Source organism: Mesoplodon densirostris, chromosome X, assembly GCF_025265405.1.
Source record: "Mesoplodon densirostris isolate mMesDen1 chromosome X, mMesDen1 primary haplotype, whole genome shotgun sequence".
Taxonomy (NCBI): Eukaryota; Metazoa; Chordata; class Mammalia; order Artiodactyla; family Ziphiidae; genus Mesoplodon; species Mesoplodon densirostris.
In genome coordinates this window covers 133,523,147-133,546,916 of record NC_082681.1, presented here as the reverse complement: position 1 = coordinate 133,546,916, position 23,770 = coordinate 133,523,147, and the positions used below count along the sequence as shown (strand labels likewise).

General features: G+C 48.9%; 1 protein-coding gene across 1 annotated transcript in view; it reads right to left on the bottom strand.

The window, feature by feature from the left end:
- PUDP (pseudouridine 5'-phosphatase) overlaps positions 1–23,770 on the bottom strand; it is a 71,104-nt gene that overhangs the window by 18,226 nt on the left and 29,108 nt on the right. The window contains exons 2-3 of the mRNA XM_060086664.1: positions 19,240–19,458; positions 2,227–2,456 (exon numbers count right to left, since the gene is read on the bottom strand). Of these exons, the coding sequence (XP_059942647.1) occupies positions 2,227–2,456; positions 19,240–19,458 (449 nt within the window). The remainder of the gene's footprint in view (positions 1–2,226; positions 2,457–19,239; positions 19,459–23,770) is intronic.

Below are 23,770 nucleotides of genomic sequence, written 5' to 3'. Positions count from 1 at the left end.
GGTTTCCATGAATAGGGTGCCCGGCAAAGGAAGGACTGCGTGGAGTAGAAAGAAAGGCAGCACCCTCCTCCCTGAACTGCGCGCCTCAGTGAAACGAAGGAGGACGTGACGGGTCAGCATCTCATCTCATCAGCTGTGAAGACGGGCTAGAAGCAGGTGCTCCTACTCGGAGCTGCCCTGGAACCCTGGCTCAGGGTGGCACCTCACTCTACCTGTGAACAGGTCGAGAGCAACCTGCACCACACAAAGAAGATGGCCCTTCTAGGAGGAGGGCTTTATCACCTGAAGGGATGGGAAATCCTTTAAGAAGTTCTTAGGGAAGGAGAACGCATTTGTATGGAATCTGTCATAGGATGGCAAACATGTGGACACAAAGATGTTCTGATATAAGAAGCGGAACCACACTGCAGCCGGGACCCATCCCACCAGCCCTGAGGCCTCATCTTTGACTCTGTGGCTTCGTGGCTGGGCCATCGCAGGCTCCACCCTAGTCATGCAACTGCTGAGTTGAATCTGCCCGTGTACATGTATTGCGAGGAACGCACTGCCGCCGTCCCTCAATGATATGCAATGATTCTTCTGGCTGTCGCGTAATAAAAAATATATATATATGGCCTTTGCCCCGGGTTTCCAGCACAGAGCTCCTAAAACCCTTGGCATTTCCTGGGCAATCAGAACATTTTTTGTTATTCGTAATAATCCCCTTTCAAGCACATGTCAGTTTATGCTAACGAGTGACAGTCCTGGGCCCCAGATGCCTTCGGGATGGGGGCTGGTGGACAGAAAGACCAGACAGGATTAGAGCGCTGCAGCTTGCACCCCATCCCAACCTGCAGGCCCGGCGATGCAACCAACAAAGGCCCATGGTTTAACCAGCAGTGCCAGGTAATGGAGCCTCCGCAAAAAGCCCTAAGGTTCTTGGAGCTTCTGAACACACGGGGGTGCTGGGAGGGTGGCGTGCCCAGAGAGGGCATGGAAGCGCCAGCACCCTGGCACCCAGACCTTAGGCTGAGCAGCTCTTCCAGCGGGCTGCTCCTGAGCTGTACTCCTAAACTAGACCAGTAAACACAAGTCGTGTCTTCCTAAGTTCGGTGAGTCATTCTAGTGAATTAGAACAGCCGGGAAGGAGGCTATGTGGGAACCCACATCTGTGGCCGGCTGGGGAGAAGCGTGAGGGGCCTGGGTACCTCATCGGAGGCCGGTGTCTGCAGCGGGGGCAGTCTCTGGGGCTGAGCTCTCAACCCGGGGGTCGGCGCTGACTCCAGGCCCTTAGCGTCAGAAATACACTGAATCGTGGGACGCCCAGCAGGCGTCTGAGAATCAGAGAAAGCCCGAGGGGTTACACAGTCCTACGGCCCTTACAGGTTCGGTGTAGTAAGTTAGGCCCCGGGCCCGAAAAACACATCACTCGACAACGCTCGCCACTGTCAGCTGCATCGGGAGGCAGGCTTCTGAGTAACCTTCCCCGCGCTTGCGGTTAGCGTGGCAAAGCCTGCGTTAGTGGGAGGCAGACAGCGAGAAGATCTCTCACGGAAAGGCTCTTCCCTGCACCCAGGCCCCACGAAGCACCGCGCCCTCGGATGCAGGGGCCAGGCGGGAGCACCGTCAGCCCCAGGGCCGCCCCGCCTGCTGTGGACACACGTGGGTCAGCAGCAGCAACCGCTCCCGAGAAGCCCCAGGTGTTCTGGAATCCGCCTCTGCAGGCGGCTGAGGCTTCTTCCCCCTCTCCGTCTCACCAGCCCCCATGCGCCGCGCAGAGACTCAGCAGAAGCGACCAAGCCCCGTGGTAAGGAAGCCGCCCACAGAGACAGGACGGAGCTGGCGGCGGAGAAACCGAGAAGCGTTTGTGGGGAGGGGTGGTGAGCGCTGCTGACTTACGCCTGAGCTGCTGAACTGCAGGGCACGTGTGTGTCCAAGGCTGCTCGTTACACATAAGGACGCTGGCGCCGTGCATCACTGAAAAGTGCCCGTCAGGCAGCGCTCGGCGGAGCCCAGGCTTTCTTCCATTCGGGCACCCCAGACGCTTCTGGCCGGGACTCACTGGCCAGGTGACTCGGGGAGGCTGCGCTCCCCCACAAAGCGACGGGATCCCCCCACGCACCTCCCAGCCGGCGACCCCCCTGCCCTCTCCTCGAGTCCTCGGGAGCGCCGCGCAGCAGCTGTCCAAGTGGACACAGAGACCCTGCGCCTGCGCACGGCGAAACCTGCACGCCCGCGGCCGCTTACCTTCTCCACGGGAGGGGCGGGAGAAAACCTCCGCGCGCACGCCAGGAAGATGTCTGGCTCCGGCTTCCCACTCCTCACTTCGGGGTCATCGCCGAGGACCACGTGATGGAACAAGCTGAAGAAGCCCTCGTGTCTGCTGGTCTTCATCCGGAAGGATGCGGTCCCTGAGCTGGTGGCCACGGCACAGGGCACGCCGTGCTTCTGCAGGTGGCGGATCAGCTTCTCCACACCTGGAGGCGGGGGGGGGGGGGGGGGGGGGAGGGGCGTCAGCGATGCTGGGGAGCAGGTACCGGCCGCAGGCCTCCAGGGACGCGGCGACAGCTCTGCCGCATCGTCTGATCTCACACTGCCCTGACAGGGGTCGTCAGCACTGGGACATCCCCACAAACATCAGAGAGCGACTCAGGGCTCAGCGACAGCACCTCCCAAAGTAACAGAGGTGACGGTCCCGGGATGACGCTGCCGTGCTCGCCAATCCTATCAGAGCCAACCCAGGGAAGGGCCTCTGCACTGAGTACACAGGGCTTCGTTTTGTTTTGTTTTAAAGCAATGAATACACAAGGACTATGCTTTTGGTGTTTTCTGAGGAAACTCTGTATTGTACAGAAAGCAATTCAGCATTGCTCACACTGCTGGACCCTGAACCGGCCCCCATCAGAGGCTGAAGGGAAAGGTCGCAGCTGAAGCAAAGCTGCAGGACCACCTACCAAGGGGTCGGAGAGTGAAAAGGCTCTGCTTAACGCAGCTGAACAACAATAACAACAACACACCACATGAAAGACACGCTTCCACGTTCCTATCAACTGTGGTGGTTAAGTCCGGGAAACACGTAGGTTAATGTATTATCCTTGGGGCCAATTAAGAGACCGCCAGTTATCAGAAATGTGACAAAAAGGACAGTACTTTCCACCTTCAACACACGCCGATTACAACAACAGTGATGTCTAAATTCACACAGAGGTTTATCTAAAATAGTATTTTAAATAATCAGATAATCATGGCTGTTTCAGTAAGTACGCAAGGCGATGTCCCTACTTTCTCAATTGCTACAGAAAAGATCGACACGTTTTTCAATACCTGAACCCATTCACAAAGGCAACAGATACTGTGATCCTTCAGAGAAACAGTCCTATGGGGTGCTCAGAGGAAAACGTGGACCTCAACTCCACACCAAGACAACTAAATCAGCAAAATCTAGCACTCGGATAGATGTAAAAGTCAGTGTCCAACATCCAATCAAAATTACCATGCTTGCAAAGGAGAAAATACAACCCATAACCAGGAGAAAAAGGCAATCAATAGAAATGAACACAAATATGGAAGAGATGACGGATATCAGCAAATAATGACCTCACATAACAGCTTGATAAATATAATTATGCCCAAGTTAGGGACTGTCAGAATGGAAAAACAAACAAAAATAAAAGTGAGACCCAAATACACGCTGTCTGCAAGAAACTTACTTTAAAGATAAATACTCAGATAGGTTAAAACTAAAAGGATTGAGGGACTTCCCTGGCGGTCCAGTGGTTAAGATTTCACCTTACAGTGCAGGGGGTTCGGGTTGGATCCCTGGTTGGGGAGCTAAGATCCCACGTGCCTCGTGGCCAAAAAACCAAAACATAAAACAGAAGCAATATATTGTAACAAATTCAATAATGACTTTAAAAATGGTCCACATTAAAAAAAATCTTAACAACAACAAAAAGGATTGAAAACTATGTATTATGTCACTACTGATCAAGAGTCAGTGTAGCTGTACTAACAAAAGACAAGTGGGCTTTAGAACAACGAATGACGACTATCAGGGATAACTAGGGACGTTTTGTAATGACAAATAGGTCAATTCCTCAAGAAGATATAGCAATTCTAAATGTGTATGCACCAAATATCAGACCTTCCAAATAGGTAAAGCAAAAACTCAAAGCACAGAAAGGAGAAAGACAGATGTTTCAAATTCCTCTCTCAGTAACTGACAAAACAAGTAGAGAGCAAGTAAGGATGGTACTGCAGACTTCAAAACCACTATCAAGCAACTTAACCAAATGGACATTTATGTAACACTTTACCCAGCAACAGCAGAACACATATTATTTTCAAGTGCATATAAAACATCCAACAAGGCAGAACACGCTATGAGCCAAAGAACAAGCCTCAAAAATGTGTAAGTAACTGAAATCATAACAAAGGAATTTCCCTGACCAAAGGAGAATTAAAATAGGAATGGTATTTGAAAAATCAAAAACTGGAAGAAAGAAAAGAAGATCTACAATCTAAGATTGTATCTTAAGAAAGTAAAGAGAAAAGAAAAAATAAATAAACTCAAAACAGAAAAGAGAATGTAGAAAACTGATTAAACCAAAACCTAGTCCTTTAAAAAGATCCATTTAATTGGCGGGCTCTTAGCTAGACTGATCAAGGGGAAAAAAAAATCCAAGTTTATCGCAGTGAAAGACGGACAGCACTATAGGTCCTTAAAGTCATTAAAAAGGATACACGAAACATGACAAGCAACGTCATGTCAATAAACGTGCTGAGATAAAATGGACAAGTCCTTTGAAAGCTAGAAAGCTCACTCAAGAAGACACGAATAACCTAACTAGCCCTAGCTCTATTAAAGACATTGAATGTGTAGTCAAGAACCTTCCCAAATCTAGGACTGGATGGCCTCCCTGGTGAATTTACCAAGCATCTCAGAAAGAAAGAAGAAATAAAGAAACCACAAGAAATTGGAGGGAACGCTTGCTTCCCAACTCATTTTATGAGGCCAGCACTTTGCTGATACCAAAGCTGCACAAGAGTCACACAAGAAAACTGCAGACCTGTATGACTTCTGAACACATATGCTGAATTTCACACTGAAAGGAATTTCCAACCAGTGTGAAAGTATTCTACGTGAAGGGTTTCTATGGGGTGTGAATCTATTATGTGAAAACATGAAAAAACCACAGCATTCAAGATGGTTTGCAACAAGCACTGATTAACAGCATGGAGAATTACATTTATCAGTTAAATTTCAGTAAAAAAAAAACCCTTTACTTAACGGATGAATTAAGATGGATGAAAGAATGCCTATAAACAAACAGACATCCAATAATCACCTCTGTCTGGATACGGTGATTAAAGTTGAGTATCAACATGATTTGAATTTAAAACAAAATATTCAAATTGTATTACACAAAAGTAAACCAACATATTAAAAAATAATGGAGCATATTTAAACAGATGCTTTCTCTAAAACCTACTGGAAAAAGAAAACTTTGCTGGACAAGTTCTTTGGTGCTACTGATTTTAAAAATTTAAATATAGTTTATCTCATTTTAGCTTATCCTTCTAACATTTCTAGTTCTGTGAATATTTCATAATGTACCTAATGTAACAGCACAGTACTATACATAAATAAGTACATACCAATAAGCCTATATTGGAGTGAGTACTCAACATTTTTATCCATAGAGGAATGAATCAAAAATGGTTTTCGGACGACTGTTTTTAAATCAGACGCAACATACTGAGCTCCTTGAAAATGTCTGAGACCAATACAAACATGAAACCCAAGAGAGAGACCTGACCACAGCCCGTGGCAATTACGTCCCCTCTTTGTGGCTCAGTTTTGTCCACTGTCACACAGCAATGATTAATGTTCCCGGTGGTGGAGTTGTGAAGGAATGCCTGTCAAGGGGCCTGCACGTAAGAGCACACACAGGAAGGTAAGGCCCCAACAGATGTTAGCCATGGTCACCACCATTACCTCAAACTTCAGGTTACAGTCAGTAACAAATCACTTGAACGTCTTGATACATTATTGCCTGACTCCTTCAGAAATTCTGTATCATTCATCCATTCATTCATTTTTTTTAAGCGAACAAAAAACTTTGTTTTTAAATCAGGGAAATAATCTTTTAAAAAATTAGGCCTATTCTGTTTGGATTTGAAACACACCCACACACACACACACACACACACAACCCTGAAACACTTTTGTATCCTTTAAATACTGTACACCAACTCTTTGTTATTCAGTCACTCTGAGAAGTAAAAGACTGAAAATGTGCAAGGAGTTCTGTCCTGTGGAGAAGCTGGTTCATTATGTACATAAATGAAATCCACTCAACAGCCTGTAGCCTTGATGTGCTTAAGCCGGTTTCAGGGCAGAAAGACAGAGAGCTCTTGCTACAAAGAAGCCACGCTCACAGGATTGACCTACAGGGGAAGAAGAAATGTGGAGCATCAGGGATCCTGAGAGAAGAACGTTTCCATCTGACTTCATCCTAGAGACCTAAGATTGGGTGAGAAAGGACACAGAGGCCGCCACGAAAGTGGATTTGAAAAAGGAAAAATGCAGAAAAGATAGCGGACATGAGTTCTTTCAGGTGGTGCCGTGGAATTCATGCGTTGAGTGGGTATATCCATCAAACCTCTAACTAGCTCAGGCATCATTTGTAACACTTCACCCTGAACCCAGAGAGGGTTCACTCCCAGGCGGGAGGGAACAGGACCCAGGGGCAGATGATACCACACAGCAACACACACACCACGTGTTTCAGGAAGCACAGAGCAGCTGCTGAGTCTAGACCTCTGCAGGGATGCAAAGGAAGGTGAGGGTCATTTCACGAGGTCAGCCCGGGGGCTCAGCTGATGCAAGCACCCAGCCACGTGGCAGGGGAACAGACACCCACACTGTCCTGGCACAGGTGCACTGTGCAGGGCTCTGCTCAGCCTAGACCTCCACACGTGCGTTCCTCAGACAAGGCTCGGCCCCTCCTCACCCCGACTCGCATGTGTAAGGGCGTGGGCAGACCATCTCTCCTAGACGCTGAGTGTGCCCCTGCCTGAAGGGTGAGCAGCCCAACACCACGGTGTTACAGGTCACAGGGATGCTACCAAGGGCAGTGGGTCAAACGGTGGCCCCCCCAAAGATATGTCCGAGTCCTAAGCCCTGGTGCTTCTGAACGTGAACTTATTTGGGACAAGGGTCTCTGCAGGTGTGATGAAGGCCCTCCAGAATGAGATCATCACGGATTTATGGTGAGCCCTAAATCCAATGACTGGTGTCGGAACTCTGTTCCTGCTCTTATAATAAAACAGCACAGGCTGGATGCTTTATAAACAACAGAAATTGATTTCTCACAGTTCTGTGGGCTGGAATTTAGATCACGGTTCTGGCAGATTCAGTGTCTGCTGAGGGGGCCCTCTTCCTGGTTCACAGACGACTGTGTACTCCCTGTGTCCCCGCATGGTGCAAGGGGTGAGGGAGCTCTCTGGGGTCTCTTTCATAAGGGCACTAATCCCATTCATGGTGCCCCACCCTCATGACCTCATCACCTCTCAAAGGGGCCACCTCCTGATACAATCACACTGGGGTGGGGGGGTGGGGTTAGGGCTTCATATATTATGAACTTGGGGGTGAGGGGGGATGACAAACATTCAGGTCATAGCAACTGGTGTCCTTATAAGAGGAGAGACACAGACACAGAGGAGAAGCCATGTGAAGATGGAGGCAGAGACGGGAGGTAGGCGGCCACAGGCCCAGGGACGCCTGGAGCCCCCGGAAGCTGGAAGAGGCGGGAAGGATCTTCCCCTGGAGTCTCGGGAAGGAGTGCAGCCTGCCCACACCCTGATCTCAGACTTGTGGCCTCCAGAACTGTGAGAGCATAAACCTCTGTTGCTCTAGGCCACCAAGTTTGCAGTCATTTGTTACGGCAGCCACAGAAACTGTGGCCCCAAGGACCCAAGGTAGCAGCGCTGGTGGTGGAAACTAGAAGCTGGGGCCTTGATTCTGAGAAGACGACATAATTCATGACTATAAACATGAACGTGTGCTGGCAATGTTTTAGCAATTGTTAGCAATCAAGGGCGGAGCTCAGGAAAGAAAAAGGAGACACACACACACACACACACACACACACACACACGCGCGCGCGCGCGCCTAGCAGCTGCTCTCAGTAGCAAGAGGCCCCTCCAGCTGCCGCCTCAGACCCAGAGACCAGATCACTCTGCTGGGATCAACAGCCAGGAGGTGCGAGGGTGCTGGGAGCTACAGGAGCCAGGGGGGATCTTGACACCCCTCCCTCCTTACAGGAGACCGCAATGCCCGGATTTTAATGTCACTGTGGATTCCTAAGGAGTGCTTTGGAAAGGCATGATCAGAGGCCGTGAGTTCACATGCCAGGGCAGATAGGGGAGACAAGGTCCTGCTGACTCACCCTGAGGGTCGCCCTTTCCAGGGTGGATTCCTAATTAGGATTCTTACCTAAGTATGGGAAGATGGTGGGGACAACCAGACATTCCACCCTCCTTCCCAGGGCAGGATTTGGAGAACAAGCCCATCAAAGGCAATGACAACTCAAGTGAAGGGTCGCCTTCCAAGACGAGCAAGGCCCAGGAGCCTGAATTTTCCATCCACCCCATAGCACACTCAGAGGGACCTGACACGATGCCTTCCCAGTCTACTACTGTATTTAGGGCAGTGGTTCCCCAGCAGAGACAATTTTGACCCCCGCCCCCTGGGGCATCTTGCCATGTCCAGAGACACTGGTTGTCACAAGTTGGGGGGGGGGCTCCTGGCTTTGGTGGGTGGAGACCATGGATGCCAGTCATCATAGGCAGGGCCGTACGCAATGTTCTCAGTCAGGGCAGCGTAGGAATGGCCTAGAAGTCCAGGGGTCAGATTCCTCACTCTTCAGTTCACTTCTCCAAACCTGCATCCTCACCTATAAAATCTGAGTAAGACCAATCCTGCCTACTTCATGGGATGAGTATAAAAACTGCAGATGATATAAAGATATAGGAAGCACGTCCATTTTCAATTCCTACACAAATAGGAGATGATGGAAAGAAAGGTGAGTGCCTTCTAAACAGTTCACATCAATGGATTGATTTCCTTCACCTGATGCATCCTACAGAGATGAAAGCAGCGGAGTGCATTACTGTGGCTATCAAACTAATCTGAAAGTGATCAGCCCAATTTGTGGGGACCAGGACAGTCAAATGAGATAATTTTCCACTGTCAACTATTTTTTCCTTGCTGCCATTCTGCAGAAGTTTCAACACTGTGGCCAGAGTTTCTGTGCATGTTGTTTTCTGGGCATTATCTCAAATATAAAATTCTTTTCTTTTTAAAATTTATTTATTTATTTTGGCTGCGCTGGGTCTTCGTTGCTGCGTGTGGGCTTTCTCTACTTGTGTTGAGAGGGGGGCTACTCTTTGTTGCAGTGCGTGGGCCTCTCATTGCAGTGGCTTCTCTTGTTGCGGACGGAGCACGGGCTCAAGGCATGCGGGCTTCAGTAGTTGTAGCACGCAGGCTCAGTAGTTGTGGCTCGCAGGCTCTAGAGCGCAGGCTCAGCAGTTGTGGCGCACGGGCTTAGTTGCTTCGCGACATGTGGGATCTTCCCGGACCAGGGCTCGAACCCGTGTCCCCTGCATCGGCAGGCGGCTTCTTAACCACTGTGCCACCAGGGACGTCCTCAAATATAAAATTCTCAGTGTTATCGCCCGTGCTCTGGGGAATGGTCTGGTAAGGAAACAAAGTCTTTCCCTGTGTTCCTGTCTAGGCTGCTGCAGAGATGCCGAAGGCACCGGTGCATAGAAGGCTGCAGCGAGCCCCTAGCGAGGGTCCTCTCCTTTCCACGGGTATCTCCCAGAGGAGGACTCTGTGGTGAGGTGCTGGAGCCCCACTCAACATGCCATGACACCGGGACTAAGGTCCCACTGAGTGTGGGCTCAGGGGGACACGGAAGCAAGGCCCTTCCCCTAGGGGCTGTGTGACTCGGTTTGGGGGAGAGGAGACAGGCACACCTGTGACATTTAAGGGAAAATCCTTTGTACAGCATGCAGTTACCACCATTTTCTACCTCACCTGTCCAGGAACTTTAACAAAAAACAACTTCGTAATCCGTGAACGGCTTCTGGTATTTAAAAAGAGAAACGAAATTTTTTTTTATTGTGGTAAAATATCAGAAAGTTTACCATCTTGTGCATTTTTAAGCGCACAGCCAGTGGCATTCAGGAGCCTCACCTTGTTGTGCAGTGGTCACCACCAGCCATCTGGAGAACTCACTCACCTCCCCAGACAGAAACTCTGTCCCCACTGAGCACTGCTTCCCCCCCACCCCGCCCCAGTAACCTCCACACCACCTTCTGTCTCTGTGACTCTGACCACTGCAGCTGACTCCTGTCAGTGAAGTCACACAGTATTTGTCTCTTCTGTCTGGCTTCTTTCCCTGAGCACAATGTCCTTAAGGTTCACCCGTGTGGTAGCCTGTGTCAGAATTTCCTCCCTTCTTAAGGCTGAATAATATTCCACTGTAGGAATATAAGACATATTATTTATCCAGTCATCCATCAGTGGACACTTGGGTAGCTTCAAGTTTTTGGCTATTATGAGTAGTTGCTTTCCATTCTTTAAAAAATACAATTTGTTTTTATTTTTTGAAAAGCAAGCCGCAGCTGAAATATTTTGTCTGTTGTGCACTGCATCCCCGAAATAATGCTAGGAGCAGATCTTCCAAGATTGAAAATAAATAGACTAATATACAGCTGACCACTGAACAAGAGGGGTTTGAACTGCGTGGGTCCACGTACAGGTGGATGTGTTTCAACAGTAAACACTACAGTGCTACACGGTCCGTGGTGGGTTGACTTGGCAGGTGAGGAGGAAGTGCAGACACGGAGGGCCGACTATAAATTACAGGTGTTGTTCAAGGCTCAACTGTACCCATATCGTCTGTGCACACACTGCGTCCCCACTGCTGGCTGGGTCGGCTACACGGAAGCTGTGGAATGCGGGGCAAGCCAGGCGGCCCCCTGGAACCTGGCCGTGTTCACTGGGACGACAGGTCACTCCTCACCCCACACAGGTGCCACCCACCCCCCGAGTCTGTACCTGTGCAGTCAGCACCTGCTCCTCAGACACCCAGAGCCTGTCCAAGCGGCTGGAAGCCACTCTCCTCAGCTGCCGATGCCCGTGACTAAACCATCATGGCCATCTATCTACCCATTTTCTCTCCACTGAATTGAGGGATCTTTCAGTAAGGACTTCTTTTATCCATGATCTTTTCCTCCCAAGTATTTAAAAACCCACAGGGGAACCACCACACATTTAAAAACAAACTGCAGCTCGTTCATTTGAGAAAAACCTTTACGCCCACAGTAAGTAATAGCTAGAATCACAGGAAGACAAGACATATATTTTGTGGTTTAGTCTAGGATGTCTCTGTTATAATTCCGTCAGTAACAATTCAGGCACCGGGCAGTCTTTGAATGCCAGAATATTTAAACCAGGAAAAAGGAGTAACGCCCATGTACATCATCAAATAAGTCAGCACTCTGCAGGACAAGGGGAATCAGAACTGTAAAGGTCTCTTACCGGCATTACTGACCGGCAAATGATTTTGAAGGAGCGTGGCATCACGAGTGTGTTTTGTTACCACGTCCATACTCAATACTGTCCTTTCACTGCTGCTGTGACTGATTTCACGATGAGAAAAGCTACGCGTAACCTGAGACTCACACCTTCTCTCCGTATGTGCTGCCTGCTGGATTCTTTTTACATTTGCAATTCTACAGCTTTGGTGCTTAGGTAATAATGACTTGAAATTTCAGTTCCAGTCCTGGTTTCTCAATTTTTTGCCAGTACCACGTCACACTGTCACCTCACATGGGACTGTGGTCCACTCAGACCTTCTGACTCCACCTTAGGTCAAGCCCTCCTAGCCTGGCCCCCCTCCCGGCTAACTCTCCCCTGCTGTTGTCATCATGTGCCATAAACCCAGAGGAATCCCCCCCCCACCCCACATAGGTTTCCCTCTGGCACATCATCTCTTCAAAACTCCCACTGGTTCTAGAAGCAGCAGACAGCTTAGCTCAAGACTAAAGAGCTAGTTGAGCCAAAGTCCTTGCCCATTTCTCAAGCACATCAGCAGTAAGAGGCTTAGCTTCGAGCCGCCTCTACCTCACGTGCTCTCCGCAGTTTCCCCAAAGTTCAAGCCCCCGTCGCCAGCACAAAGCTGCCACTGCTCCGAAAACATGCTGCTTTATTTTCCTCCACTCCCCTTCCACCACTCTTTTCTGAATTTCTCTTTTTGATGTAAAACTATACGTTACTGTAGATGTCTACTTAAATGGATATGCACGTGTCCTAAGCTGATTATACACACCTTTCTTTAATGTGCCCATGAGCAGCCACCCAGCACCAGATGCCCTTAAGGACTGAGTAAAGGAAGAGGAAAATGACAGGATGACCCTAAGGAAATGAGTGCCTTCTTGCCAGGACGGTGGACCGTATGTGCAGAAAGTGGGGAGGCAGGAGCCGATCATGTCTGCTCATAGCCACGGGGGACTAAGGGCATAAGACACATGAAGAATCAAGTAGGAGAGAGAAGCAAAAGGCAGAGGGTGCAGGGGTGGGGACGGACATAATTACCCAGGCCAAAGCAGGCTGGCAGAGAAGAAACGGGCTTGGGTAAAACTGGGGCCGGGGCCCACACCGCGGAGAGCGCTGTCCACTGCGCGGCTGGGCTGCGGTCTTCAGGGGCGCTCCGGGAGGACAGCGCACGTACCTGCTGAGCCCCGGGAGTCCCCACGTGGGCTGCTCTCCAGCTTATGTCGGGGGGCCGCACTCCACGGTGGACTCGACCGAGTTCCTGGTTTCCCGAGAGGACCTGGGGCTGCAGAGCACAGGGAGGCTCCGCTGACGGGGGAGCGGGGACCAGCCGCCCCCCAGCCGCAGAGGCCTGGGCACCACAGCCTCAGCTGCCCAGGGGGCCGGGGGTCAGCGTGCACTTCCGCTGGGTGACCTCCAGAGCAGGAGGAGGGGAGAGAAAAACCCGAGGGAGTGCAGTGCGGCGGGGGAAGGGCGGGGGGGGCTGGCACCTCCCAGGGGCTCGTGTGACGGGCAGCGCGTGGGCGATCACTCCTGGGCTCGGCCTCGTCCCCCTCCTGTCCACTGGCCCTGGGCTCTTCCGTGGGAAATCCCCCCATCCCAGCCCGTGAAAAAGAGCAGGAAAAGTAGAGAGCCAGGCCAACAGGAGAACCTTCCGGGGGGTTTCACACCAGAAGAGGCACCGACTTCATGACTGGCCTTCTACACCAGTTACTCTCGCTGAATTATGCCAAAATACATCATTTCGTCCACCTCAAAGAATCCATGACTGAAGAAATATGCTTCAAAATACAACGGAAGTACCAGCATCCTTCATGGGGACCCTGTTAAAAAGGTTTCCTTACATCCCATGGCAAAAGTTTTTCTTAGGTTAGGCCACATACATTTCAATACTTCTTGTCAAAAAGTTGTGCCACGATTCAGAAGATGTCTCTTCCCAGAAAATAATTAGACCCTTCTCTGACCTACACCCTATATTTCATCACTAAGGCATGTGGTACATGCCTACAGAACATACTGGTCCAAAGTATTTCCCTCCTAGATCATTCATGACCCACTTCAAGGAGAGGCATCCAAAGCTTTCAGTCATTAGGCTGCTGATAGGAAGGGAATCCCGTCACTTATGGCTGGCCTTCAAGCCCCATGGGCCAGCCCTACCCTCCAAGTGGCTGGACCCAGGCAAGGACACACCCGCGTCACTATCAGGGGCTAATTTCCTGGTGCCCGGCCCAAGCGGGGCACACCCACATCATAATCAGGGCCTGCTTCCCCCGGTGACTGGCCCGGGCAGACGTGCCTGCATCATAATCAGGGCCTGCTGCCCCTGGCAAACTGCCACGCCTCCCTTGCTAAGTGCCTGCTGGGGCCACAGCTCTCTGCCTGAAGTGAGAGCTTCATTCTCAAAATGAAGGATATTGAATTAATTATAGACCGTCCCTACAGACAGCCTCCTTTTCTAACGGGCTCAAGACGCCTTCCACAACCTAAAATGCCCCACCAGAAAATACCTTCAGAAAGAAAAGAAATGAAAGTCAAGGGTTATGCTATCATCCACAGCTGCGTGAAGGTAACAAAGTGGTAAGTGAACAAGAGGAAAACCGAGACCTAGAAAGAGGGCAGCAGTGACTTTTTCTACTTAGAGTCACCACACCCTGGACTCCCCAGGAGGTCACCTTTCTGGTGGAATTCAGGTTTGGCTCAGATAAAAGAGGCGATGGGAGGAATGCCGCAGGGGTGGAAACTAGGGGGCAAAACACGTCTTTTTGGGTAGATAGCTTGATCTCTGTCCTTACTGTTTTTGTGACGTACACGTTATAGAACAGAAACTCTAAGGAAGTGTGCTTCCGAGTCTGGGTTTCCACACAGCCTTTCTTTCGGCTCCACAATCCATCCTGCTTTTTACCTCCTGTTCTTCTTCCCCTTTGGGGTATGTATAATTACCAAATGCTGCTGGTCATCCTAACCCACTCAGAATGTCCAGTGGCACCTTCTGACCTCGGTCCCTCATCTCACGCAGCATCCCAGCACGATTTTACATGTCTCCTGTCCGGTGCGTTCTTGGGCTTTTCTTTATACTCTTGTCATCTTCTCATGCTTAGCTCACCTCCCAGTTATGTGTGTGGAAACGACCTCATGTTTTCAAGGAGACACTTTAGAACCACTGATAAGTCCTTACTCTCATCTGTGAGGCTAGTAGAAGTTTAAGTATACACAAAAATTCTTAGGCTAAAAAGCCAGATTCATAACCTCGATCCATCAGTAAATAAAGAGGTCCTGTACCCCTCTTGTCTAGAAGAGGTGAAGTAGTACAGAAAGAAGAATCATCCGGGTGAGTTCTGTAGGACTAACTGTCTTTGGAGAACTAGTTCCCGCCTCACGTCTACGGTGGAGGTGTCTGGATTCAGGTCTCTTCTGTTGCTGCCTACGATGAGCACCTTACTTAACTCATACCTAGTCACTGGGAGAGACAAACGACGACACTACAATGACTGGATCACCAAGCAGATTTCATGAGATAGACTTGTTGGCAATCCAGCCAAACAACCAGACTAGCTGAATGAGACATCATATTTCCTTGGAATTGTAGTATAACATATCTCAAGTAATTCTTAGAATACAGGACAAAAATTCTAGAAGGAAAACCACTTGAAAGGCTTGGGTGGATAAGGAAGAAAAAGGATATTTACAGTCCTAAAACATCACAGGTGCTTTGTATGTTAAACCATGAAAGAGACTCCAGGCCAAATATGAACTGTATAGACAAATCCTTAGCTGGATTAACTAAGAAAAAAAAAAAAAAAAGGACTCATAACTACAATCAGAAATGAAAGATGGGGCATTAAAACCAATGTCACAAAAATAAAAGGGATTAAAGGAGAATAATATGAAAAATTGTATGCAAACAAATTGGATAACCTAGAATAGATAAATTGCTAGAGACATACAACCTATCAAGATCAAAGCAAAAAGAAAGAGAAAGTCTGTTCAAACCTGTAACTATTAAGGAGATTAATTCAGTAATCAGAAACTCCCCAACAAAGAAAAGAGGACCAAATGGATTCACTGGAGAATTCTACCAAATTTTAAAGAATTAATACCAATACTCCTCAAACTCTTCCCCATAATTAAAGAAGACGATATACTCCCAAACTCATTCTATGAGGCCAGCATTACCTTAGTACCAAAGCCAAACGAAGAAACTGCAAGAAATTGATACAAATATACTCAGCAAAATACTAGCGAACTTATTTAAATAGCACATTAAAAGGATTATACACGATGACCAAGGGGGAACACAAGGATGGTTCAACATACAAAAATCAATGTGACGTACCATATGAACAAAATGAAGGACAAAAACCACATGGTCATCTCAACTGATGCAGAGAGAGCATTTGACAAAACTCATCACCCTTTCATGATATAAACACTTAAACTAAGAATAAAAGAAAACTACCTCAACATAATAAAGGCCATATATGAAAAGCCCACAGCAACATCATTACTCGATGTGAAAAGGCTGAAAGCTTTTCCTCTGGGATCAGGAACATGAAAACATGCTTTCTCTTGTCACTTTTATTCAACACAGCACTGCAAGTCCTAGCCAGAGCAAATCAGGCAAGAAAAAGAAATAAAAGGCATCCACGTTGGAAAGGAAGAAGTGATCTGTTCGCACATGACATGATCTTATACGTAGAAAAGATTCCACACAGATACACAAAACTGTTAGAATAAACAAATTCAGCAACATTGCAGGATACAAAAATTAACATGCAAAAATCAGTTGCATTTCTATACACTAACGATGAACAACCTGAAAAGAAAATTTAAACGCTTCCATTTACAATAGCGTCAAAAAGAAATAAAAGTTAACCAAGAAGGTGAAAGACTTGTACACTGAAACAACAAAACACTGCTGGAAGAAACAAATAAATAAGACACAAATAAAGAAGACACACATAAATGGAAAGACATCCCATGTTCATGGACTGGAAGATTTGATACTGTTACAATGTCCATACTTCCCAAAGCGATCTACAGATTCAGAGCCATCCATATCAAAACTCCAACAGCAATTTTTGTAGAAATACAGAAATCCATCCTAACATTTATATGGACTCTCAGTGGAACCTGAAGCGCCATAACAATCTTGGAAAACAAGAACAAAGTTGGACAATCTCACACTACCTGACTTCACAGCACATTACAAAGGTACAGTAATCAAAACAGTGTGGTGCTAGCATAAACACAGACATATAGACCAATGGGATAGAACAGAGAGCCCAGAAAGAACTCCTCACACGTATGGCCAAATGATCTTCAACAAGGCTACCAAGACCACTCAAAAATGGGGAAAGGACAGTCTCTTCAACAAACTTGTGTTGGGGGAAGTGGATATCCACGTGCAAGGAACAAAGCTGAACTCTTACTTTATACCACACACAAAAATTAACTCAAAATGGATTAAAAACCTAAAGGTAAGAGCTAAAACTATAAAATTCCTGAAAGAAAACATGGGGAAAAAGCATTATGACACAGGATTTTTTTAATATCTTCGATATGACACTAAATGCACAGGGAAGAGCAGAAACAGCCAAATGGGAGTACATCAACCTTAAAAAGTTCTGTGTACCAAAGGACACAGTCAACAGAGTGAAAAGGCAACCTATGAAATGGGAGCAAATATTTGCATATCATGTATCTGACAAGTGGTTTATATCCAGAATTTATGAAGAATTCCTAGAACTCAACAAGAAAAAAACAAATAACCCTATTAAAAAATGGGCAAAGGACTTGAATAGACATTTCTCCAAAGAAGACATACAAACGGCTAACAACATATGGAACAATGCTCTGCGTCATTAATCATTAAAGAAAGGCAAAACCAAGAGATAATCATTTCACACACGTTAGGACAACTACTACCAAAAAGACAAAAAATGACAAGTGCTGGTGAAAATGTGAAGAAACTGGAACCCTTGTGGGCCATTGGAGGAAGAACAAAATGGTACAGCCAGTATAGAAGACAATTATGGTGGAGCCTCAAGAGACTAAAAACAGAATTACCTTATAATCCAATAATTGCACTTCTGGGACCACACCCAAAAGAAATGAAAGCAAGGTCTTGAAGAGATATTTGTATATACGTGCTCACTGCAGTGGTTTTCACAACAGCCAAGAGGTGGAAGCAACCCAGTTATCTATAGACAGATGAAGAGATAAACAAAATGTGGTCTGTACAGTGGAATATGATTCAGTCTTGAAAGGGAGAAAATCACATGCTACAACATGGATGAACCTTGAAGACACGATGCTAAATTTAAAAAGCTAGTCACAGAAGGACAAATACTGTATGAGGCGCCTAGAGCAGTTCAAGTTCACAGAGATAGAAAGAAGGAGGGTGGGCGCCGGGGCTGGAGACGGGGAGGAATGGGAGTTAGGGTTTAATGGGGAAAGAGTTTCAGCTTTGCAAGGTAAAAAGGTTGAGAGGTGGAGCGGCAATGGTTACACAACAACGTCACCATTCCTAACGCTACCGAACTGTACACTTAAATGTGGATAAGATGGTAAATTTTAAGCTGTTTCTGGTGACGTATGGATGCGTTTCCATCACTAAAGTGTCGGGATTACTGGGTGTGCAAACAGCCCAGAGGCAGCTGATGGAGGGAGTGTGAATCACGGTGCTTGTACCCGTGCGTGAGGGGTGTGTGGGTGTAATCCAAGAACAGTCCACGTGGTTTCTGTGCGACACAGGCTGGTATTAGCAGGGCCCTTTGACAGAAAATTCTCTGGTTCCAGGGAGAACGCAATCTGCCCCTCTGGATATGTGTACAAATATAGATAACAACACATGTTTCAAAAATGATGATGGCTCATATGAATACAATTCTGAATCCAAAATTACTGCTTTAACTGTAAACGTTTTCTCCCTTAGCACCAGGAATTCTAAAGACTGAGTATTCACCTTTTCTCCTAGAAGAATCTTAAAATAAGACTTCATTTTTAAGCATTTTTTTGTCCCTGTAATCTAGAACGTTCTTGACCTTCTCACTTGTAGTAAGAACCAGCAGGCAATTCTGTTGTGATCAACCTTCAGTTAACATGCCCCAAGGGAGAAAAATCATCTTCCCTTTCAAAGGAAAACAAGTAAAGAGAGCGATAAAGGCCATACCAACGTACATGTCAGAACAGAATTATGCCTTTAACTTAAAAAAAAAAAATTAAACTTCTTTGGGGAGATTTAAGTGCTTGCTTATCATCAACATGTTAAAGTTCGCATAGCTGCTGAAACCTTAGTCATGTTACCTGATTGTGAAAAGAAAAAGCCTTCTGTCAGGAATGTAATCTTTACATAATACTGATGCAAACAAAATGCAAATGTTTTTGGACCTCAGGAGTCAGTGAAAGGAACGTATATTCTTTTAAGAAGCCTTTAAAAAGACAAGATTGAATCGCAGCATACGACAGCATCCACCAAACTCTCTCTCTCGAGTCCCTCTGAGCCTCACAAGGAAGAGAATTTTCCAAGAAGTTATCAAGACCAAAGGACAACGCTAGCATGCCCCGCATGAGTCTGTTAGAGTCACTACTAAGGCGAGAGACACGATGCCGAGGATGGCAGAGGGTGGCACCTGGCATGAGCTCGGCGGTGGGGAACACCTCCTTCAGCTTCGCCTGGCTGGCTTCCACCAGCTCCTCCTTGGACGTCGGGAGCTGCAGGGTGTCTACGATGATCTGGGCCGCCTCCAACGCCGTCTTGCCCATAACGAGGGACTTCACATCCCAGCTGTATTTCTTCCCATAGCGACCGCAGACTGCCTCAAACACCACTGAGTACAGCCGTTCAGTATCTGCAGACACAGTGAGACGAAGAGACAGAGGCTTTTAGGGTGCGCGCGGTGGTAATGCCAAGTCGACATCAGAGAGGCACGTGTGTTCACAGTGCAGGTCAAGTTCAGGGCAGAAAGCTCTCTCGGGGAGACCTATGGACGTGGGGCAGACGTTCTCAGGCCACGGGGACCAGACGATGCCCTGGGCGGCCTGCTCTCTGCTGCTCGGGAACGTTACAGGCTGGCCCAGAAAGGAAGTCTCTATTACCGTGAAACTGCCTTGTCTACGCGCACGCACGCATCTGGGCCTGAGCATGCACCAGACACCCTGAGCGGGTCCTCCCAAGCGTGCCCTGTGACGGCAGCACGCAAGGGTCTGCGTGCGAGCCCTCCGCTGTTAGGGATGCGTTCAGGGCCCCGAGGACCTACTCCCACCCGGCAGGAGTGCCTGGCCGCGGGCGCAGCGGTGAAGCGCCTACGCGACGACAGACATCTGTGCACGGCTCTGAGTAGGAAACCCAACACATGTGCTTCTTCTCGTTTCCTCTCCCGGGACCAGCTCCCTCACGGCACTTGTGTCATCGGGCGTGGGGGGGGGCTTCCCCCACCAAGCCTTCCTGCAACAGCGGCGGCGTTTCCTGCAACGTACCTGGATGCTGACGCTCTGTGGCGAAGGGATCAGTCCCAGGAGGCCGCCACCCACCCCGTGGCTGCTTCTCCTGGCAGCTGACCTGCCCTTCCCCTCCCCACTCGCTAAGTGTGTCGTGCTAGGGCCTCCCAGTAAGCTGCTTCCCCGGACAAGCCCTGGGCCCTCAGCCCCACGGTGGCACGCTTCAGACTTGAGGATGACCAGCAACAGAAGAGCGAGCTTTTCTTCCTCCTCTGCGTTTCAAGGCAAGATCATCTACAGCTGCGTATCAAGTACGCAGAACTCATCTTCAGCGCTTTAACTCTTGGGGTCCTCACTGTCCTACCACGGGCTGGACTCTGGGGGGGACAGTATAAGACACACAACAAGCAGATCTCACATTTCCACCCTCAGACATACTCGCCAGACTGTGCTTGGCCATGACCCCTGGGCTGGGTAATAAATTCCGGCTTTTGTTTCCTTTTCTTTTTTTGGTACACAAGAAGGTGGGACTTGAAGAAAAGTCTTCCCGGGCTCCTTGGTAGAAGCAGCCAGCGTTTGCATAATAACCTGAGTGGTTCTAGTTTTTCTAGAACCCACGCTGCACCTAATCTCCCTAAAGAAGTCCCAGCAAAGAGGGAAGGGCTGGTCCACCCCTCCGCTGCACCAAGAGGAGGGCTGCCTGTAACACATGCTCTTTTACATGCTTCTCGCCTGTGAGGGGACACAGAGGGAGGGCTCTTGGGGTGGGGAGATGGGTTGACTGGCAGGGAGGCTGTACACGTTACTTTCTACACGTGAGCACTCTTCTTCTAGCGGTTGAGACAGAGAAAGACTGACGAAAAGACATCGTCGGCGCCAAGCGAGTGAGAAACCACCGATGGGTCTGCGAAGGCTAGGTAGGGAGTGCCAGGAAAAGCAGCAGAGGCCAGTGGGGGGAGTTAACATGAGGGACTCGTGCTGAAGCAAGTGGACGGGGAAGGAGAAAGGAGCATGAAAAAAGACTAATTCTGAAGACAGAAGACCGCTGTATTCTTTAAAAATGCTTCAAGCACCGTTTATTTAAAGCTGAAGCTTTTAATTTAAAAGGCACAGAACGGTGGGATTATAAATCTGTAGGAGACTGTGCCGACAGCCACTTTTCTTCACAATTTAGATAAAATCACCCCAAACCCTCGGTGGAATAACCGAGGATCCGAACGCTTCGACAAACCCCTCAGACCCGGCAATGAGCACGCCAGCTGACAGCGTACGACCGATGAAAGGCACAGCGTTTTGAAAGGAAAAGGTTCCCCAGAAGCTGAACTAAAATGAAGCCGCATAAAGTAGCTGTGCTCTGCGCCGTGCTTCTGGGTTATTTTTCACAGGAAACTCACGTGGTTTTCCACAAGCTACGTGCACACAAGCTGCTCCCTTCCTCAGGTGTGTTAGGAAAATACTGCAGGTACACGAGAACCTCAGCCCTGGGTGGCAGGGGGGGATAGGATCCAGGCAGCAGTCCCAGCAGGTGCAGATGAAGGGATTAGGCCCGCAGTGACATGAGGGCATCGGATGGCGGTGGGGGGTGGGGGGGTGAGGGACGTGAGCAGACAGACTCAGCCCAGAGGTTGGCATTTTCGTCCGAGCTGCGGGCTGGGTCCCCAGGTGGGAAAACAGAAGGCATTGACGTTTAGGGTCACTGAACTGTTACTATAAAAGGCATCACCACACCTGGAAGGCCTCTCTGTTTCGTCTGAGGCTGAGCTTCTGTCGTTGTACTAAGCTTAGCAACAGCTTTTATCATCGAGAACATATTTAAATGCTGGCTGAGTCCATCCCAGGCTCTGAGGACGGTATCCGTTTGTGTTTCAGCTTATGAAGACGGAAGGGGTGAGCGTATTTCCCCACTTCTCTCTTGCACGAAGCTGCACCTAATCCAGTTCTAAAGGCATGATCTGCATTATTTAATAGCAAAACCCCTCAATCAACCTGAGAGTAAGAAGCACGTAGGGCAAGAGCTGGCTTGGTTTCTCTGCCCACCCCTCCTCCGTTTCTGTACCCCACGGACACAAAGCAAGGGAGTCCTGATCCGAGAGGAGCAGCGAATCCCCAGCCTGGCTACGTTCTGGCTGGACGTCCCAGGAGGAGCTGCTTCGCCTCGGTGACCTGTGGCTTCTGCTGGGAGCACCGTGGGGAGCAGCGGCCACCCGCAGGCCCAGGCGTACCGCAGGACTCTGGGCTGGGAGCCGGCCCCACGCTCGGAAGCCCGGCTGGCCTGGGTTGGAGGCCCTGCCCCACAGCTGGCCAGCCGCTGGGAACTCAGGACACATGCTCGGCGCCCCACTGGGCCTCAGCTTACCCGTCTGCACCCTGGGGGGTCTTCCCATGGGGCACACACCTGCTAGGCGCCTGTGTCAGCTGACCGGGTAACCGGCGCGCAGCCGTGAGCATGGCACCCGGCCCGGCCTTCCCGCCTCTAGGGCCGTCTGGGGCGCACGTGCCCTGCAGCGGCTCCGCGGAAGGCAGTCAGGGAGTATCTGTGAGCTCAGAGGAGACAACGAGCTCTGCTTTCCCTGCCTGCACACCACAGCTCCCAAAACGGCAAGGGCTGCTACATCTGACAAGTCACAGGGACTCGTCTGGGTGCTTTACTTTAAAAGGAAGTGGTAACCATTTGGGATTCCTTCCCACAGTGTTACACGTTCCCTAGCTTCACAAATACTTGTTAACTGACCGCCCGGCCTCGGACAGGCACACTGACGCCGTGTCCCCAGCCCCATAATCCATAAACACCAACAGGCTTTGGATTACGGACACTGCCCCAGGCCACCGCTGCGCCCCACCACCAGAGCATACATATCATGGAATCAATGCATTCCTCTTTTTTTTTTTTTTTTTTTTGCGTTATGTGGGCCTCTCACTGTTGTGGCCTCTCCCGTTGTGGAGCACAGGCTCCGAACGCGCAGGCTCAGCGGCCATGGCTCACGGGCCCAGCCGCTCTGCGGCATGTGGGATCCTCCCGGACCAGGGCACGAAGCCGTGTCCCCTGCATCGGCAGGAGGACTCCCAACCAATGCACCACCAGGGAAGCCCCAATGCATTCCTCTTTAAAATAATAATTTAAAAATCGAAATACAACTGGCTCCTCCGGTTTTGGAAACGGACTGTGGACCCACATTGATTACTGCTCTCCGGTCAACTTACACCTTCCGTATCCTGTACACCTTGAACAAAGTGAGATAATGCTTCTCAGAACTTAATCTATCTTGAGAATAGTCTTACTTTCCAATTACTAAAAAAAAAAAAGGAGGGGGAAGGTGACCTAAAGACACTGTTTTGTGCTACAGATAGTTCCTTAACGATACAACATACCTTTCCACGTGGAAAGGCGGAAGGGCCCATCTTGGGCTAAAATCAAATTGTCACAGTCTGGCAAACAGGAAGTTGTAGAAGAGGAAGCAGACGGATGTAGCCGGCTCCATGCTTCCTCTCACCCAGAAATGGAGCAGTCCTCTTCAATGTGGTGAAAGCTACGTAGTTTACATGTGAAACGGCTTTAACGATAAAATGGCGGCGCACGGTACATTTTGATCAAAGTGGTGGTGCCATTTTTCTAAGCCACCGTGGTAGTATATAGTAGGTAATCAATCACTGAATACACTCCTTGAAAAAATTCACTTATTTTGTTCACCTACCACTGGTTTCTCTAACCCACTGGTTCTCAAA